This window comes from Salvelinus fontinalis, chromosome 13 (assembly GCF_029448725.1).
Source record: "Salvelinus fontinalis isolate EN_2023a chromosome 13, ASM2944872v1, whole genome shotgun sequence".
NCBI lineage: Eukaryota > Metazoa > Chordata > Actinopteri > Salmoniformes > Salmonidae > Salvelinus > Salvelinus fontinalis.
Window position 1 is genome coordinate 52313655 of NC_074677.1, and position 13041 is coordinate 52326695.

Below are 13041 nucleotides of genomic sequence, written 5' to 3' on the forward strand. Positions count from 1 at the left end.
GCTGAGCTCCGTCTGGTAGGGGTTTCCACTAGTCACCACAGCCACAAAGTTTATGGCTATACTCGAGTCACACCGCATTATTTCTGCCTCATGCACAAATTCATATTGTTACTCCTATGACCAGAGAAAGTGAAATATTCCTCGATTTTAAAAAAGACAGCCGATAATAATAACAACGCAAGCCTATCGATACACAAAATTCCGTTTGGGGAGTAGGCCTACAGTAACCGGAAAAGTTTGGGAACCACTAATCAAAAAATACCCAATTGTCATACTTGAGTAAAAGTAAAAATACCGTAAGAGAAAATGACTCAAATAATAGCGAAAGTCACCCAGTAAATAACTACTTTAGTAAAAGTCTAAAAGTATATTTTTATATATTCTTAGTATCAAAAGTAAATGTAATTACTTAAATATACTTAAGTATTAGAAGTAAAATTCTAAACTATTTTTTACATTCCTTATATTAAGCAAACCAGAAGGCACGATTTTCTTGTTTTTTAAATTGGATAGCCAGGGGCACGCTCCAACTCTCACACATAATTTATAAACGAAGCATGTGTTTAGTAAGTCCGACAGATCAGAGGCAGTAGGGATGACCAGGGATGTTCTCTAGATAAGTGTGAATTGGACCATTTTGCTAAGCATTCAAAATGTAACGAGTACTTCTGGGTGTCATGGAAAATGTAGGGAGTAAAAAGTACATACATGTAAAAAATATATATAAATAGTAAAGTACAGATACCCCCAAAAACTATTAAAGTAGAATTTTCAAGTATTTTTACTTAAGTACTTTACACAACTGGATACACTTTGCTACTCATTCAAAAAAGTGTTGAATAAAAAGTGTTGACAGTGCTGACATAAACTCACTCATAAAAACAGCAGCTTTTTGTTGTATTCGTTGACAGTCGTGGTTTTAGACGTTTTGAAATAACAGTATCAACTTAGGCTACTTTTCTGTGCGCTCTGGTTTTCACTAGTTACCACGGCCACAAAGTCAAAATCGGCTATAAGCCTATCGTAAAAATGAATTTAAGTTTACGGTTAGGCATGAGGTTAGCAGTGTGGTTAAGTTTAGGTTTAAAATCATTTGAAGATAAATTGTTGAAATAGGTAGCCAGGGCAGTCCTCATTTAAATTTAACTTAATTTCCCCCATTTTTTTGTATTTTTTTTTTTTTTACATTTGTTACATCCCTAATACGCAGATGGAAAGGGATCTGGCCATGGTGCTGAAATTAGTACAGTTATGCTCTCCCAGTGTAACCCTCACATAATCACTGGTCCTGAAAAACCAATAGGCTACATCAAACACTCTGCAGCACACCAAAAAAAGGTATTGGAAAAAAGCAGACCTTTACTTATAATCCTAACTCTCCAATGCATATTTCTTCTTTATTTGTTATTCATTTCCATTCTATAGTTACACATCATCATCCCAACTCCTCTCCTGCTAAAAGATTCCACAATATGACGTAAAATGTCATTGTGCAGAACCATATCCTGGAAAAGTAACACAAGTTATGCCCTTTCAGCTATGAAAGGCTGTGTGATTCAATGGCAGTTTCTTGGAACTGAGATAGCTCTTTAGTATATTAGCAGGTTACATTCATGCATCTGGTAACTTTGGACTTCACCCTCATCTCTGAGCAATGAACAGATTATATCCTCTCACTGCACAGATGCGCTGCTCATTGATTGGCTCGCTGAGCCGAGCTATCCCTGTGTGATTGGTTCGCGCTGGTCAGTGTGCACCCGTAGACAGTCGTCTGGTGTTATCAATAGAACACGGGTTCATCCCTGTAGTTTGGGGACACTTGCTCATTTGCAAGCAATGCCAGAAGGCCACCGTCATGCTCTCCCATGCACAACAACTTTACAATTATGTTATTATACACGATTCTGCAAACCCAATTGAGAATTGAAGAAGAAGAAGCATGTATTTCACACAACTGTATTTGAATGTATATTAAATGTTGTTTCTTATGGGATAATATGATGGCACATTTTATTTCATGAACTAAATGTGAGTAAATCTAACAGGTAAATGCAAGAGAGATCAATGCTTTAGGTTTTCTTGTCACGCCCTGATCTGTTATACCTATCCTTGTGCTTGTCTCCACCCCCCTCCAGGTGTCGCTCATCTTCCCCGTTATCCCCTGTGTATTTATACCTGTGTTCTCTGTTTGTCCGTTGCCAGTTCGTCTTGTTTGTCAAGTCAACTAGCGTTTTGTCTCAGCTCCTGCTTTTCCCCAGTCTCTCTTTTTCTCACCCTCCTGGTTTTGACTCTTGCCTGTCCTGACTCTGAGCCCTCCTGCCTGACCTGATCCTGAGCCTGCCTGCCGTCCTAAACCTTTGCTCCACTACTCTGGATTATCGACCTCTGCCTGCCTTGACCTGTCGTTTGCCTGCCCCTGTTGCTGTAATAAACATTGTTACTTCAACACCGCCTGCATTTGGGTCTTACCTGAAACGTGATATTGCTTTTAGAATCATTGATTTGTTTTGGTCTCCCAGAGCACGCCAGCCATCTCGCCCATATACCCATATACCCGGTGACTTATGTCATGAGTCCTTCAAAGGCCAATTAGGCAGAAAGAGCTGTCACCACCATTCACTTATTGCACTGTATATCCCCATCCCCACATTCACTCATATCTGCCAAAAGTATTAGGCTGCTGATATACAGTACCACTTCCTCAGAAACTGTGGAAGTAATTAAGATATCCGTCGACTGCATGCCTGTGTTTCAGTATGGGGAAGGGACAAGCAGGAGATAGGGTGACAGACAGATACCATGACAAATGGGGGGAGGGGGAATCCTCAGTCAATATGCTTGAGTGTCAGTAGGATTTATATAATAAACGGCCTTTAACAGACCTGCATGTGCGTGTTTCTTGAGTATCGAATTTAAGACTGCCATGCAGTTCGGATTTATCGATGTGTACGCATATGCACCAGTGAAAGGGATTTGAGATGCTTTTCATGCGATGTTTTCCCCCCTGAATTGTGCTATAGATTCATGCAGAATAATGTGTGTTATATGCATGTGTTAGAAAGCACCCATTCTGTTTCATGTGTAAACTATACAGAGAGAGAGAGAAAGGCGCCTCTCGCAATCATCGATTTTACGTGTGTCGTGATTAACACTTTGGGAGCCTCTGCAATGAGAACCAGGGATTGGAATTATAAATCTGAAGAGAATTAGCCATCATCATTATCAACAGCTCAAACGAGACAGCTGGACACAAGGACATAGTAGCATCGCTTTATGCATCTGATTAGATAGTCTCAATGTTGCCCAACAATTATGCTGTGAAATGGTAACCTTATGCCATGGGGATCCTGTTTTGATGAGGGAAATGAATAGCCTGACGGATATCCGACAGAGATGATAGCAGTTATGATATTGACAATATTCAAAGCGGATGAAATTAGCACGCCATTTGGCGGTGCTGATGTTGCCTTTTCTGCACCAGTTCGATGTCGTTGCGTGAGGCTGGGCACTATGTTAGATATAGGAAAGACATCGGATGTGTGCATGCGAAGACCATGGTGTTTTAGCGCGTGTTGAATTCTGTGAGCCTGTGAGATGTAGCACATCCCCGGTTTGTATTCGTTGTATTTGCGTCGAAATATGCAATGCGACCCGAGGTGTGAGAAAAATGCCTGTAGCTCATGTCGTTGATGCGCCGCACTCCGGGTCTCTAGCTGGGCTCGACAACGATAGACTAACCTCAGTTTGTAGCTGAAGAGGAGACAAGCAAGTTGATGAATGCTTTACCACCCTACCTTTTTAATTTGTAGCAAAAACATATAGCAAGCATCTTCCTCGCCTCCAGGATCTTTCCGGATGTCTCTGCAAGACTAGGCAAATCAGCCGGCTTGTTTTAAGTGAGGAATCTGTTGCGCTCTCGTGCCGTGGAGAGCGCGGTTGGAGAGGTAGCCTACCCCAGCCCGTGGAACTGCTTGATCAGCTTCCGTCTACGAGCCGAGGACCACACTGTATACCAGCTCCCCGCTGATGATGGGAGGAATGTTCTCACTAGAAACCTCTTGAGACTGAGCAACACCAGACAGGAGAGGAGAGACGGAGACAGACCAGACGCTGACACTGCGTGCCAGGTTAGGGCCTGGATTCTTGCCGGCGCCTGTGGATCTGGCCCAAAAATACAAACCTTCCCTGTTTGGGCATTTGTCTGGACAGGGACATCCTCACTGTAAGCAGCTTGACGTTGCAGCTTGACGTTGTAGCAGCAATTTTGCAGACATTAGTATTTTGGGGTCTGACCCTAAGCAGCGTCCCAAAGAGCCTCTCCAGGGGCCAATTTAGTGAACCAGAGACTAGGCAGTGGTCACTATGCAGGTTTCTTTCGCCTGCACTGAGCACAACCTGAAGAGCCGCAGTGAGGACCGACTATGTGGCCTTCGCACCGCGCCACCCCCTGGGGGAGGTGGTGGAGGGAGTAACCCAGGGGGTAATGGCAACTACAACACCCATGGCTCAGCCAAGCCCAGGGAGCAGTCGGGGTCCCGCCCGGTCCCCCAGGGCCATGCCCACATGAAGGAGGCCATAGGGCGCCACAGCAGTATGAAATACAGGTGAGCATAGGGGAGAGAGGGATACGGAGAGGGTTGCTGAATATTTGGGGTGGAGAGTGAAAGGGCACGCCAACAGAGGTGGTACAGACAGATTGGGTGGGTATCTGATTCAATGAGTGAATGAGAGTTTTCATGTTGTGTCTGAAGAGCGATGAAGTCTCATTGACCTCCACTTAAGTGATGGATCATTATGATGAAGGACTCAGACACAGCACTCTCTCTGGAACATGACAGCAACTCAGGTTACCCCACTTTCACTTACCATGAAGGGCTTCTCAGACAGCCGGCTGCCAGGGGTAACTTCATTGCATTTCAATTAACACCTGAGTTGTAGTGGACGGTGAACAACTATGTTAGGATTACATCATTTACGTGGCTGAGAGTTTTTGTTTTTAGTGTTTCTCATGTCTATTTTTACATGTGTGTGTGTAAGCTACTGTGTGAAATCACAACAGCTTCATCATATTTTGCTGGTTTCCTGAACATTTATTAGCATAGAATTCATCCAGCTGTGAGCGTTATAGTGGAAAGTAAGTACTATGTATTCATTTGATAGGATTAGCATCATCAGATAAGAACAACAAGGGGACTGTTTCAATGTCACATATTGTGATATTGAAATACAACAGACAGATCTGTATTCCTTTTTAGCCTGTTCCAGAATAAAATGGAGCGTGATAGAAGTGAGTAGTCGTTAAACAGATTGACAGCTGCCTACGTCAGAGGAAAGAATCATTCCCGATCCACTGTCCCACCGTCTTATTCTGGATAGGCAATGAAAATGCCCCTTAGCTCAATCGTGACACCATTCTCTTCACTCAATTAGGCTTTCATTTAAGAGGCCATTTAAATAGGGAATGAGGCAGAAGAGGAAATGGGATGCCAGGACGTGGTGTTTTATGTCATTTGTGCATACTGCATATTGATATAATTGGATGGGGAATAACAACCTGATTAGTGGGTGTCTGTCATTGGGTTGGTTTTGAAATGAGCACGCAGCCCATAAGGCCATGGCATTGTGCCTAGTGCCTAGTGCCCACAGTGTGCGTCTGTGTTATTTTCAAAGCTGCAGACATCCCTGGTCCTTATCAGACTCCCTCTGCCGGAGTACTCATCCCCAAATTCACCCTGCTGCCACCACCATCGCCTCCAGGGAACAGTGTCACTAAGCCCCATTTGCAACGATGACTATCAGAGAGAACTTTTTTTTTTTTTTTTAAGTTTTCTTTATTATTCGTCTGAAACATTCCTTTGACACACAATACACTAGAATGTTATGCACGAGAATCCGTTTGAAAATGAACTTAGAATAGGAAGTCCCTTTCCCTCGCTAACTACAATGGCCAGCGAAGACTATGCCAGTCTGGCCTAAAACAAGCTTCATCAGCATCAGTGTCACTGTCCCACCATCATAACATGACGTTACCGCACACAAATATCTGCTATGCTCATTTCAGTTCTCGTAAGGAAAACAGCAGATAGTGATGATAGTGATTGGAGTGAGCTCCCCTGTGTTGACTGTGTGAGCCTTCTCGTTCTGCATGTCGTCATCCACTCTGAGGGAAACAGCTGAGAAAGGGGAGTGGAGGTGGAGGTTGGAGAACTCACTTCCTCCCTCTCTGCATGTTCCCTAATTGCATATTCTAAGTCCTTAGCCAGATCATTCATCAGAGCTGAGAGGGACTCCTCTTTGGCAGGTCGCAAAATAACACTGACCACCACTCCCATTAACTCTGTTGGTCTGTCTGTCTGTCTCTGTCTGTCTGTCTTTTTCTTTCTCTCTATAATGTTGTCTCTCACTCCCTCTCTCACTCTTACTCTCACTCCTGTCTTCCAGTCTCCTCTCTAATTCTCTCTTCCTCTCTCTCCCTGTAATCTCTCTCCCCTTGCGCCACCATTCTACCCCCCCGTGATCTGTCTCCCCTCTCTCTTTTTCCTCTCTTACACTCCCTTCCTCTCCTCTTCTTAGTCAACACTTGCGGTGCATTGCAGCATTCTCTGCACAGCTGCCGGGAGAAGCTGTTATGTGTAGCCTATCGGTTAAGAGCATTGGGCCAGTAACCGAAAAGTCCCTGGTTCAAATCCCAAGCCAACTAGGTGAAAAATCGGTCGATGTTCCCTGGAGCAAGGCCCTTAATCCTAGTTGCTCCTGTAAGTCGCTCTGGATAAGAGCGTCTGCTAAATGACTCAAATGTACGTGTGTGTATGTTTAATATTGGTTTTCAAATATAATGTCAGTTACAAAAGACTATGCATGCCTTAGTATGTATGAGCATGTTTCTTTTGTGTTGTGTGATGCACTTTCATGCGTTAAAGCACTCCTTTGGGTGCTGCTTAAGTAATACGGTATGTACATGTATATTAGCATAGTATGTCTTTCCAGTTTGAGATGAAACTCCTCTGTCTGGTTGTATGTTCCAGTTGTGTGAGTGTGCTGATCTGAGATGAGGCAGATCCATCACTGATTGTTCATCAAAACAGCCATCTCGTATACAAGAGATTCCAGGATTAGAAGAGCCACTGATGGAAGAGTGACAGGAGAACAGGGTTATTGATGACGTTAAGGTTGTTAGTAGAAGTTGGTGGGAGTAGAGTAGAGTATGTGTGGTAGGAGGGCAGAGGGCGTGTGCCTGTGAGCATGTATGCTAGTGCCTGTGTGTATGTGTTATTGTCATCGTTGGTGTGTATGTGTGCGTGCGTGTGTGTGATGTACCCCAGTGAACTGCATGCTCAGTGTGTGTCTGTATTGTGACAATTTGTCACAGCTGTATTTGGAAGAAGCCATCGCCCTGAGGAGCTGTGCACTTGCACTGAATCCACATGAAAAATATATGCTACAGTTGACTATAGAATACTACAGTCCTTACTATAAAATTATATAGTAAACTGTAGTATACTGTAGAATACTATACTACATACTGTAGTATCCCTCGATCATGTGTAGTACTTACTATATAATGTTGTAGTATACTGTAGAATACTATAGTAAATACTACAGTATTATCAGAAAGAAAGGCACTAGTACAGTTTAAGTCGGAAGTTTACATACACTTAGGTTGGAGTCATTAAAACTCGTTTTTCAACCACTCCACACAATTCTTGTTAACAAACTATAGTATTGGCAAGTCGGTTGGGACAAACAATAGTACGCAAGTATGAACACCATGGGACCACGCAGACATCATACCGCTCAGGAAGGAGACGTGTTCTGTCTCCTAGAAATGAACATACCTTGGTGTGAAAAGTGCAAATCAATCCCAGAACAACAGTAAAGGACCTTGTGAAGATGCTGAAGAAAACGAGCACAAAAGTATCAATATCCACAGTAAAACGAGTCCTATATCGACATAACCTGAAAGGCCGCTCAGCAAGGAAGAAGCCACTGCTCCAAAACCGCCATAAAAAAGGCAAAGCTCGTACTTTTTGGAGAAATGGTCTGGTCTGATGAAACAAAAACAGAACTGTTTGGCCATAATGACCATTGTTAAGTTTAGAGGAAAAAGGGGAAGCACGGGGGAGGCAGCATCATGTTGTGGGGGTGCTTTGCTGCAGGAGGGACTGGGGCACTTCACAAAATAGATGGCATCATGAGGCAGGAAAATTATGTGGATATATTAAAGCAACATCTCAAGACATCAGTCAGGAAGTTTAAGCTTGGTCGCAAATGGGTCTTCCAAATGGACATTGACCCCAAGCATACTTCCAAAGTTGTGGCAAAATTGCCTAAGGACAACAAAGTCAATGTATTGGAGTGGCCATCACAAAGCCCTGACCTCAATCCCATAGAAAATTTGTGGGCAGAACTGAAAAAGCGTGTGCGAGCAAGGAGGCCTACAAACCTGACTCAGTTGCACCAGCTCTGTCAGGAGGAATGGGCCATTATTCAACCAATTTATTGTGGGAAGCTTGTGGAAGGCTACCCAAACGTTTGGACCAAGTTAAACAACTTAAAGGCAATGCTACCAAATACTAATTGAGTGTATGTAAACTTCTGACCCACTGGGAATGTGATGAAAGAAATAAAAACTGAAATAAATCATTCTCTCTACTAGTATTCTGACATTTCACATTCTTAAAATAAAGTGTTGATCCTAACTGACCTAAGACAGGGAATTTTTACTAGGATTAAATGTCAGGAATTGTGAAAAACTGAGTTTAAATGTATTTGGCTAAGGTGTATGTAACCCTACGACTTCAACTGTATATATTACAGTATACTAATGTCCACAAAAACACTACAGTATATACTACAGTATAGATTTCACTGTAGTGTTTTTGTGGACTTAAAGTATTTATACTACAGTTAAGTGTAAATACTACAGTATACTACAGTGTACTACAGTATGCACTGTAGTGTTTTTTTTCAGACTTTAGTCTACAAAAACACTACAGAGAATACAACAATAAAGACAGCAAAAGCACAGTGAATACGATAGTATTTATTTATTATTATTAAACCTTTATTTTATTTATTTATTTTATTTTTTATTTCACCTTTATTTAACCAGGTAGGCAAATTGAGAACACGTTCTCATTTACAATTGCGACCTGGCCAAGATAAAGCAAAGCAGTTCGACACATACAACAACACATAGTTACACATGGAGTAAAACAAACATACAGTCAATAATACAGTGAAAAATAAGTCTATATACAATATGAGCAAGTGAGGTGAGATAAGGGAGGTGAAGGCAAATAAAATATATATATAAATAAATAAAAATATAAAAAGGCCATGGTGGCGAAGTAAATACAATATAGCAAGTAAAAAAAAAGTAAAAAAAGTAGAGATAGTAGAGATAGAAAAAAGTAGAGATAGAAATAATGGGGTGCAAAGGAGCAAAATAAATAAATAAATAAATACAGTAGGTAAAGAGGTAGTTGTTTGGGCTAAATTATAGATGGGCTATGTACAGGTGCAGTAATCTATGAGCTGCTCTGACAGCTGGTGCTTAAAGCTAGTGAGGGAGATAAGTGTTTCCAGTTTCAGAGATTTTTGTAGTTCGTTCCAGTCATTGGCAGCAGAGAACTGGAAGGAGAGGCGGCCAAAGGAAGAATTGGTTTTGGGGGTGACCAGAGAGATATACCTGCTGGAGCGCGTGCTACAGGTAGGTGCTGCTATGGTGACCAGCGAGCTGAGATAAGGGGGGACTTTACCTAGCAGGGTCTTGTAGATGACCTGGAGCCAGTGGGTTTGACAACGAGTATGAAGCGAGGGCCAGCCAACGAGAGTGTACAGGTCGCAGTGGTGGGTAGTATATGGGGCTTTGGTGACAAAACGGATGGCACTGTGATAGACTGCATCCAATTTATTGAGTAGGGTTTTGGAGGCTATTTTGTAAATGACATCACCGAAGTCGAGGATTGGTAGGATGGTCAGTTTTACAAGGGTATGTTTGGCAGCATGAGTGAAGGATGCTTTGTTGCGGAATAGGAAGCCAATTCTAGATTTAACTTTGGATTGGAGATGTTTGATGTGAGTCTGGAAGGAGAGTTTACAGTCTAACCAGACACCTAGGTATTTGTAGTTGTCCACATATTCTAAGTCAGAGCCGTCCAGAGTAGTGATGTTGGACAGGCGGGCAGGTGCAGGCAGCGATCGGTTGAAGAGCATGCATTTAGTTTTACTTGTATTTAAGAGCAAATGGAGGCCACGGAAGGAGAGTTGTATGGCATTGAAGCTCGCCTGGAGGGTTGTTAACACAGTGTCAAAAGAAGGGCCAGAAGTATACAGAATAGTGTCGTCTGCGTAGAGATGGATCAGAGAATCACCAGCAGCAAGAGCGACATCATTGATGTATACAGAGAAGAGAGTCGGTCCAAGAATTGAACCCTGTGGCACCCCCATAGAGACTGCCAGAGGCCCGGACAACAGACCCTCCGATTTGACACACTGAACTCGATCAGAGAAGTAGTTGGTGAACCAGGCGAGGCAATCATTAGAGAAACCAAGGCTGTCGAGTCTGCCGATGAGGATGTGGTGATTGACAGAGTCAAAAGCCTTGGCCAGGTCAATGAATACGGCTGCACAGTATTGTTTCCTATCGATGGCGGTTAAGATATCGTTTATGACCTTGAGCGTGGCTGAGGTGCACCCATGGCCAGCTCTGAAACCAGATTGCATAGTGGAGAAGGTATGGTGGGATTCGAAATGGTCGGTAATCTGTTTGTTGACTTGGCTTTCGAAGACCTTAGAAAGGCAGGGTAGGATAGATATAGGCCTGTAGCTGTTAGGGTCAAGAGTGTCCCCCCCTTTGAAGAGGGGGATAACCGCAGCTGCTTTCCAATCTTTGGGAATCTCAGACGACACGAAAGAGAGGTTGAAAAGGCTAGTAATAGGGGTGGCAACAATTTCAGCAGATAGTTGTAGAAAGAAAGGGTCCAGATTATCTAGCCCGGCTGATTTGTAGGGGTCCAGATTTTGCAGCTCTTTCAGAACATCAGCTGACTGTATTTGGGAGAAAGAGAAATGGGGAAGGCTTGGGCGAGTAGCAGAGGGGAGGGCAGTGCTGTTGACCGGGGTAGGGGCAGCCAGGTGGAAAGCATGGCCAGCCGTAGAAAAATGCTTATTGAAATTCTCAATTATAGTAGATTTGTCGGTGGTGACAGTGTTTCCTATCTTCAGTGCAGTTGGAAGCTGGGAGGAGGTGTTCTTATTGTCCATGGACTTTACAGTGTCCCAGAACTTTTTTGAATTTGTGTTGCAGGAAGCAAATTTCTGCTTGAAAAAGCTAGCCTTGGCTTTTCTAACTGCCTGTGTATATTGGTTTCTAGCTTCCCTGAAAAGTTGCATATCACGGGGGCTGTTCGATGCTAATGCAGAACGCCATAGGATGTTTTTCTGTTGGTTAAGGGCAGTCAGGTCAGGAGAGAACCAAGGACTATATCTGTTCCTGGTTCTAAATTTCTTGAATGGGGCATGCTTATTCAAGATGGTGAGGAAGGCATTAAAAAAAAATATCCAGGCATCCTCTACTGACGGGATGAGATCAATATCCTTCCAGGATACATCGGCCAGGTCGATCAGAAAGGCCTGCTCGCTGAAGTGTTTCAGGGAGCGTTTGATAGTGATGAGTGGAGGTCGTTTGACCGCTGACCCATTACGGATGCAGGCAATGAGGCAGTGATCGCTGAGATCTTGGTTGAAAACAGCAGAGGTGTATTTGGAGGGCAAGTTGGTTAGGATGATATCTATGAGGGTGCCCGTGTTTACGGAATTGGGGTGGTACCTGGTAGGTTCATTGATAATTTGTGTGAGATTGAGGGCATCAAGCTTAGATTGTAGGATGGCTGGGGTGTTAAGCATGTTCCAATTTAGGTCGCCTAGCAGCACGAGCTCTGAAGATAGATGGGGGGCAATCAGTTCACATATGGTGTCCAGAGCACAGCTGGGGGCAGAGGGTGGTCTATAGCAGGCGGCAACGGTGAGAGACTTGTTTTTAGAGAGGTGGATTTTTAAAAGTAGAAGTTCAAATTGTTTGGGAACAGACCTGGATAGTAAAACAGAACTCTGCAGGCAATCTTTGCAGTAGATTGCAACACCGCCCCCTTTGGCCGTTCTATCTTGTCTGAAAATCTTGTAGTTGGGGATGAAAATGTCAGAATTTTTGGTGGTCTTTCTAAGCCAGGATTCAGACACGGCTAAAACATCCGGGTTGGCAGAGTGAGCTAAAGCAGTGAACAAAACAAACTTAGGGAGGAGGCTTCTAATGTTAACATGCATGAAACCAAGGCTATTACGGTTACAGAAGTCATCAAAAGAGAGCGCCTGGGGAATAGGAGTGGAGCTAGGTACTGCAGGGCCTGGATTCACCTCTACATCACCAGAGGAACAGAGGAGGAGTAGGATAAGGGTACGGCTAAAAGCTATGAGAATTGGTCGTCTGGAGCATCTAGAACAGAGAGTAAAAGGACGTTTCTGGGGGCGATAAAATAGCTTCAAGGAATAATGTACAGACAAAGGTATGGTAGGATGTGAATACAGTGGAGGTAAACCTAGGTATTGAGTGATGATGAGAGAGATATTGTCTCTAGAAACATCATTGAAACCAGGTGATGTCATCGCATATGTGGGTGGTGGAAATGAAAGGTTGGATATGGTATAGTGAGCAGGGCTAGAGGCCCTACAGTGAAATAAGCCAATAAACACTAACCAGAACAGCAGTGGACAAGGCATATTTACATTAAGGAGAGGCATGCTTAACCGAGTGATCAATAAGGGTCCAGTGAGTAGAGGTTGGTTGGGGTCACGGCGATCCAGACAGTTGGCCGGGTAGATGGCTATCGGTAGCAAGATAGCATAGGATGGAGGTCTATTTTTAGACACCTCGTGCGTTTCCGTCGGTAGATTAGTGGGGTTCCGTGTCTTGTAGAGCGGATCAATCCAATTGGCAAAATAGATATAGTGACCCAAGAAAAAAAAGAAAAAAAATTGTCC

The 13041-nt window shown here is 43.3% G+C and overlaps 1 protein-coding gene across 3 annotated transcripts in view; it reads left to right on the forward strand.

The window, feature by feature from the left end:
• LOC129868972 (voltage-gated potassium channel subunit beta-3-like) overlaps nt 1-13041 on the forward strand; it is a 37885-nt gene that overhangs the window by 1613 nt on the left and 23231 nt on the right. The window contains exon 1 of one of the 3 annotated variants that reach the window (XM_055943373.1): nt 3055-4604. The exons of 1 other annotated variant lie outside the window; for it this stretch is intronic. In XM_055943373.1, coding sequence (XP_055799348.1) covers nt 4363-4604 — 242 coding nt within the window. In that variant the 5' untranslated portion in view covers nt 3055-4362. Of the gene's footprint in view, nt 1-3054; nt 4605-13041 lie in introns of those variants that run through there. One more of the 3 variants, XM_055943374.1, reaches the window with a different exon arrangement.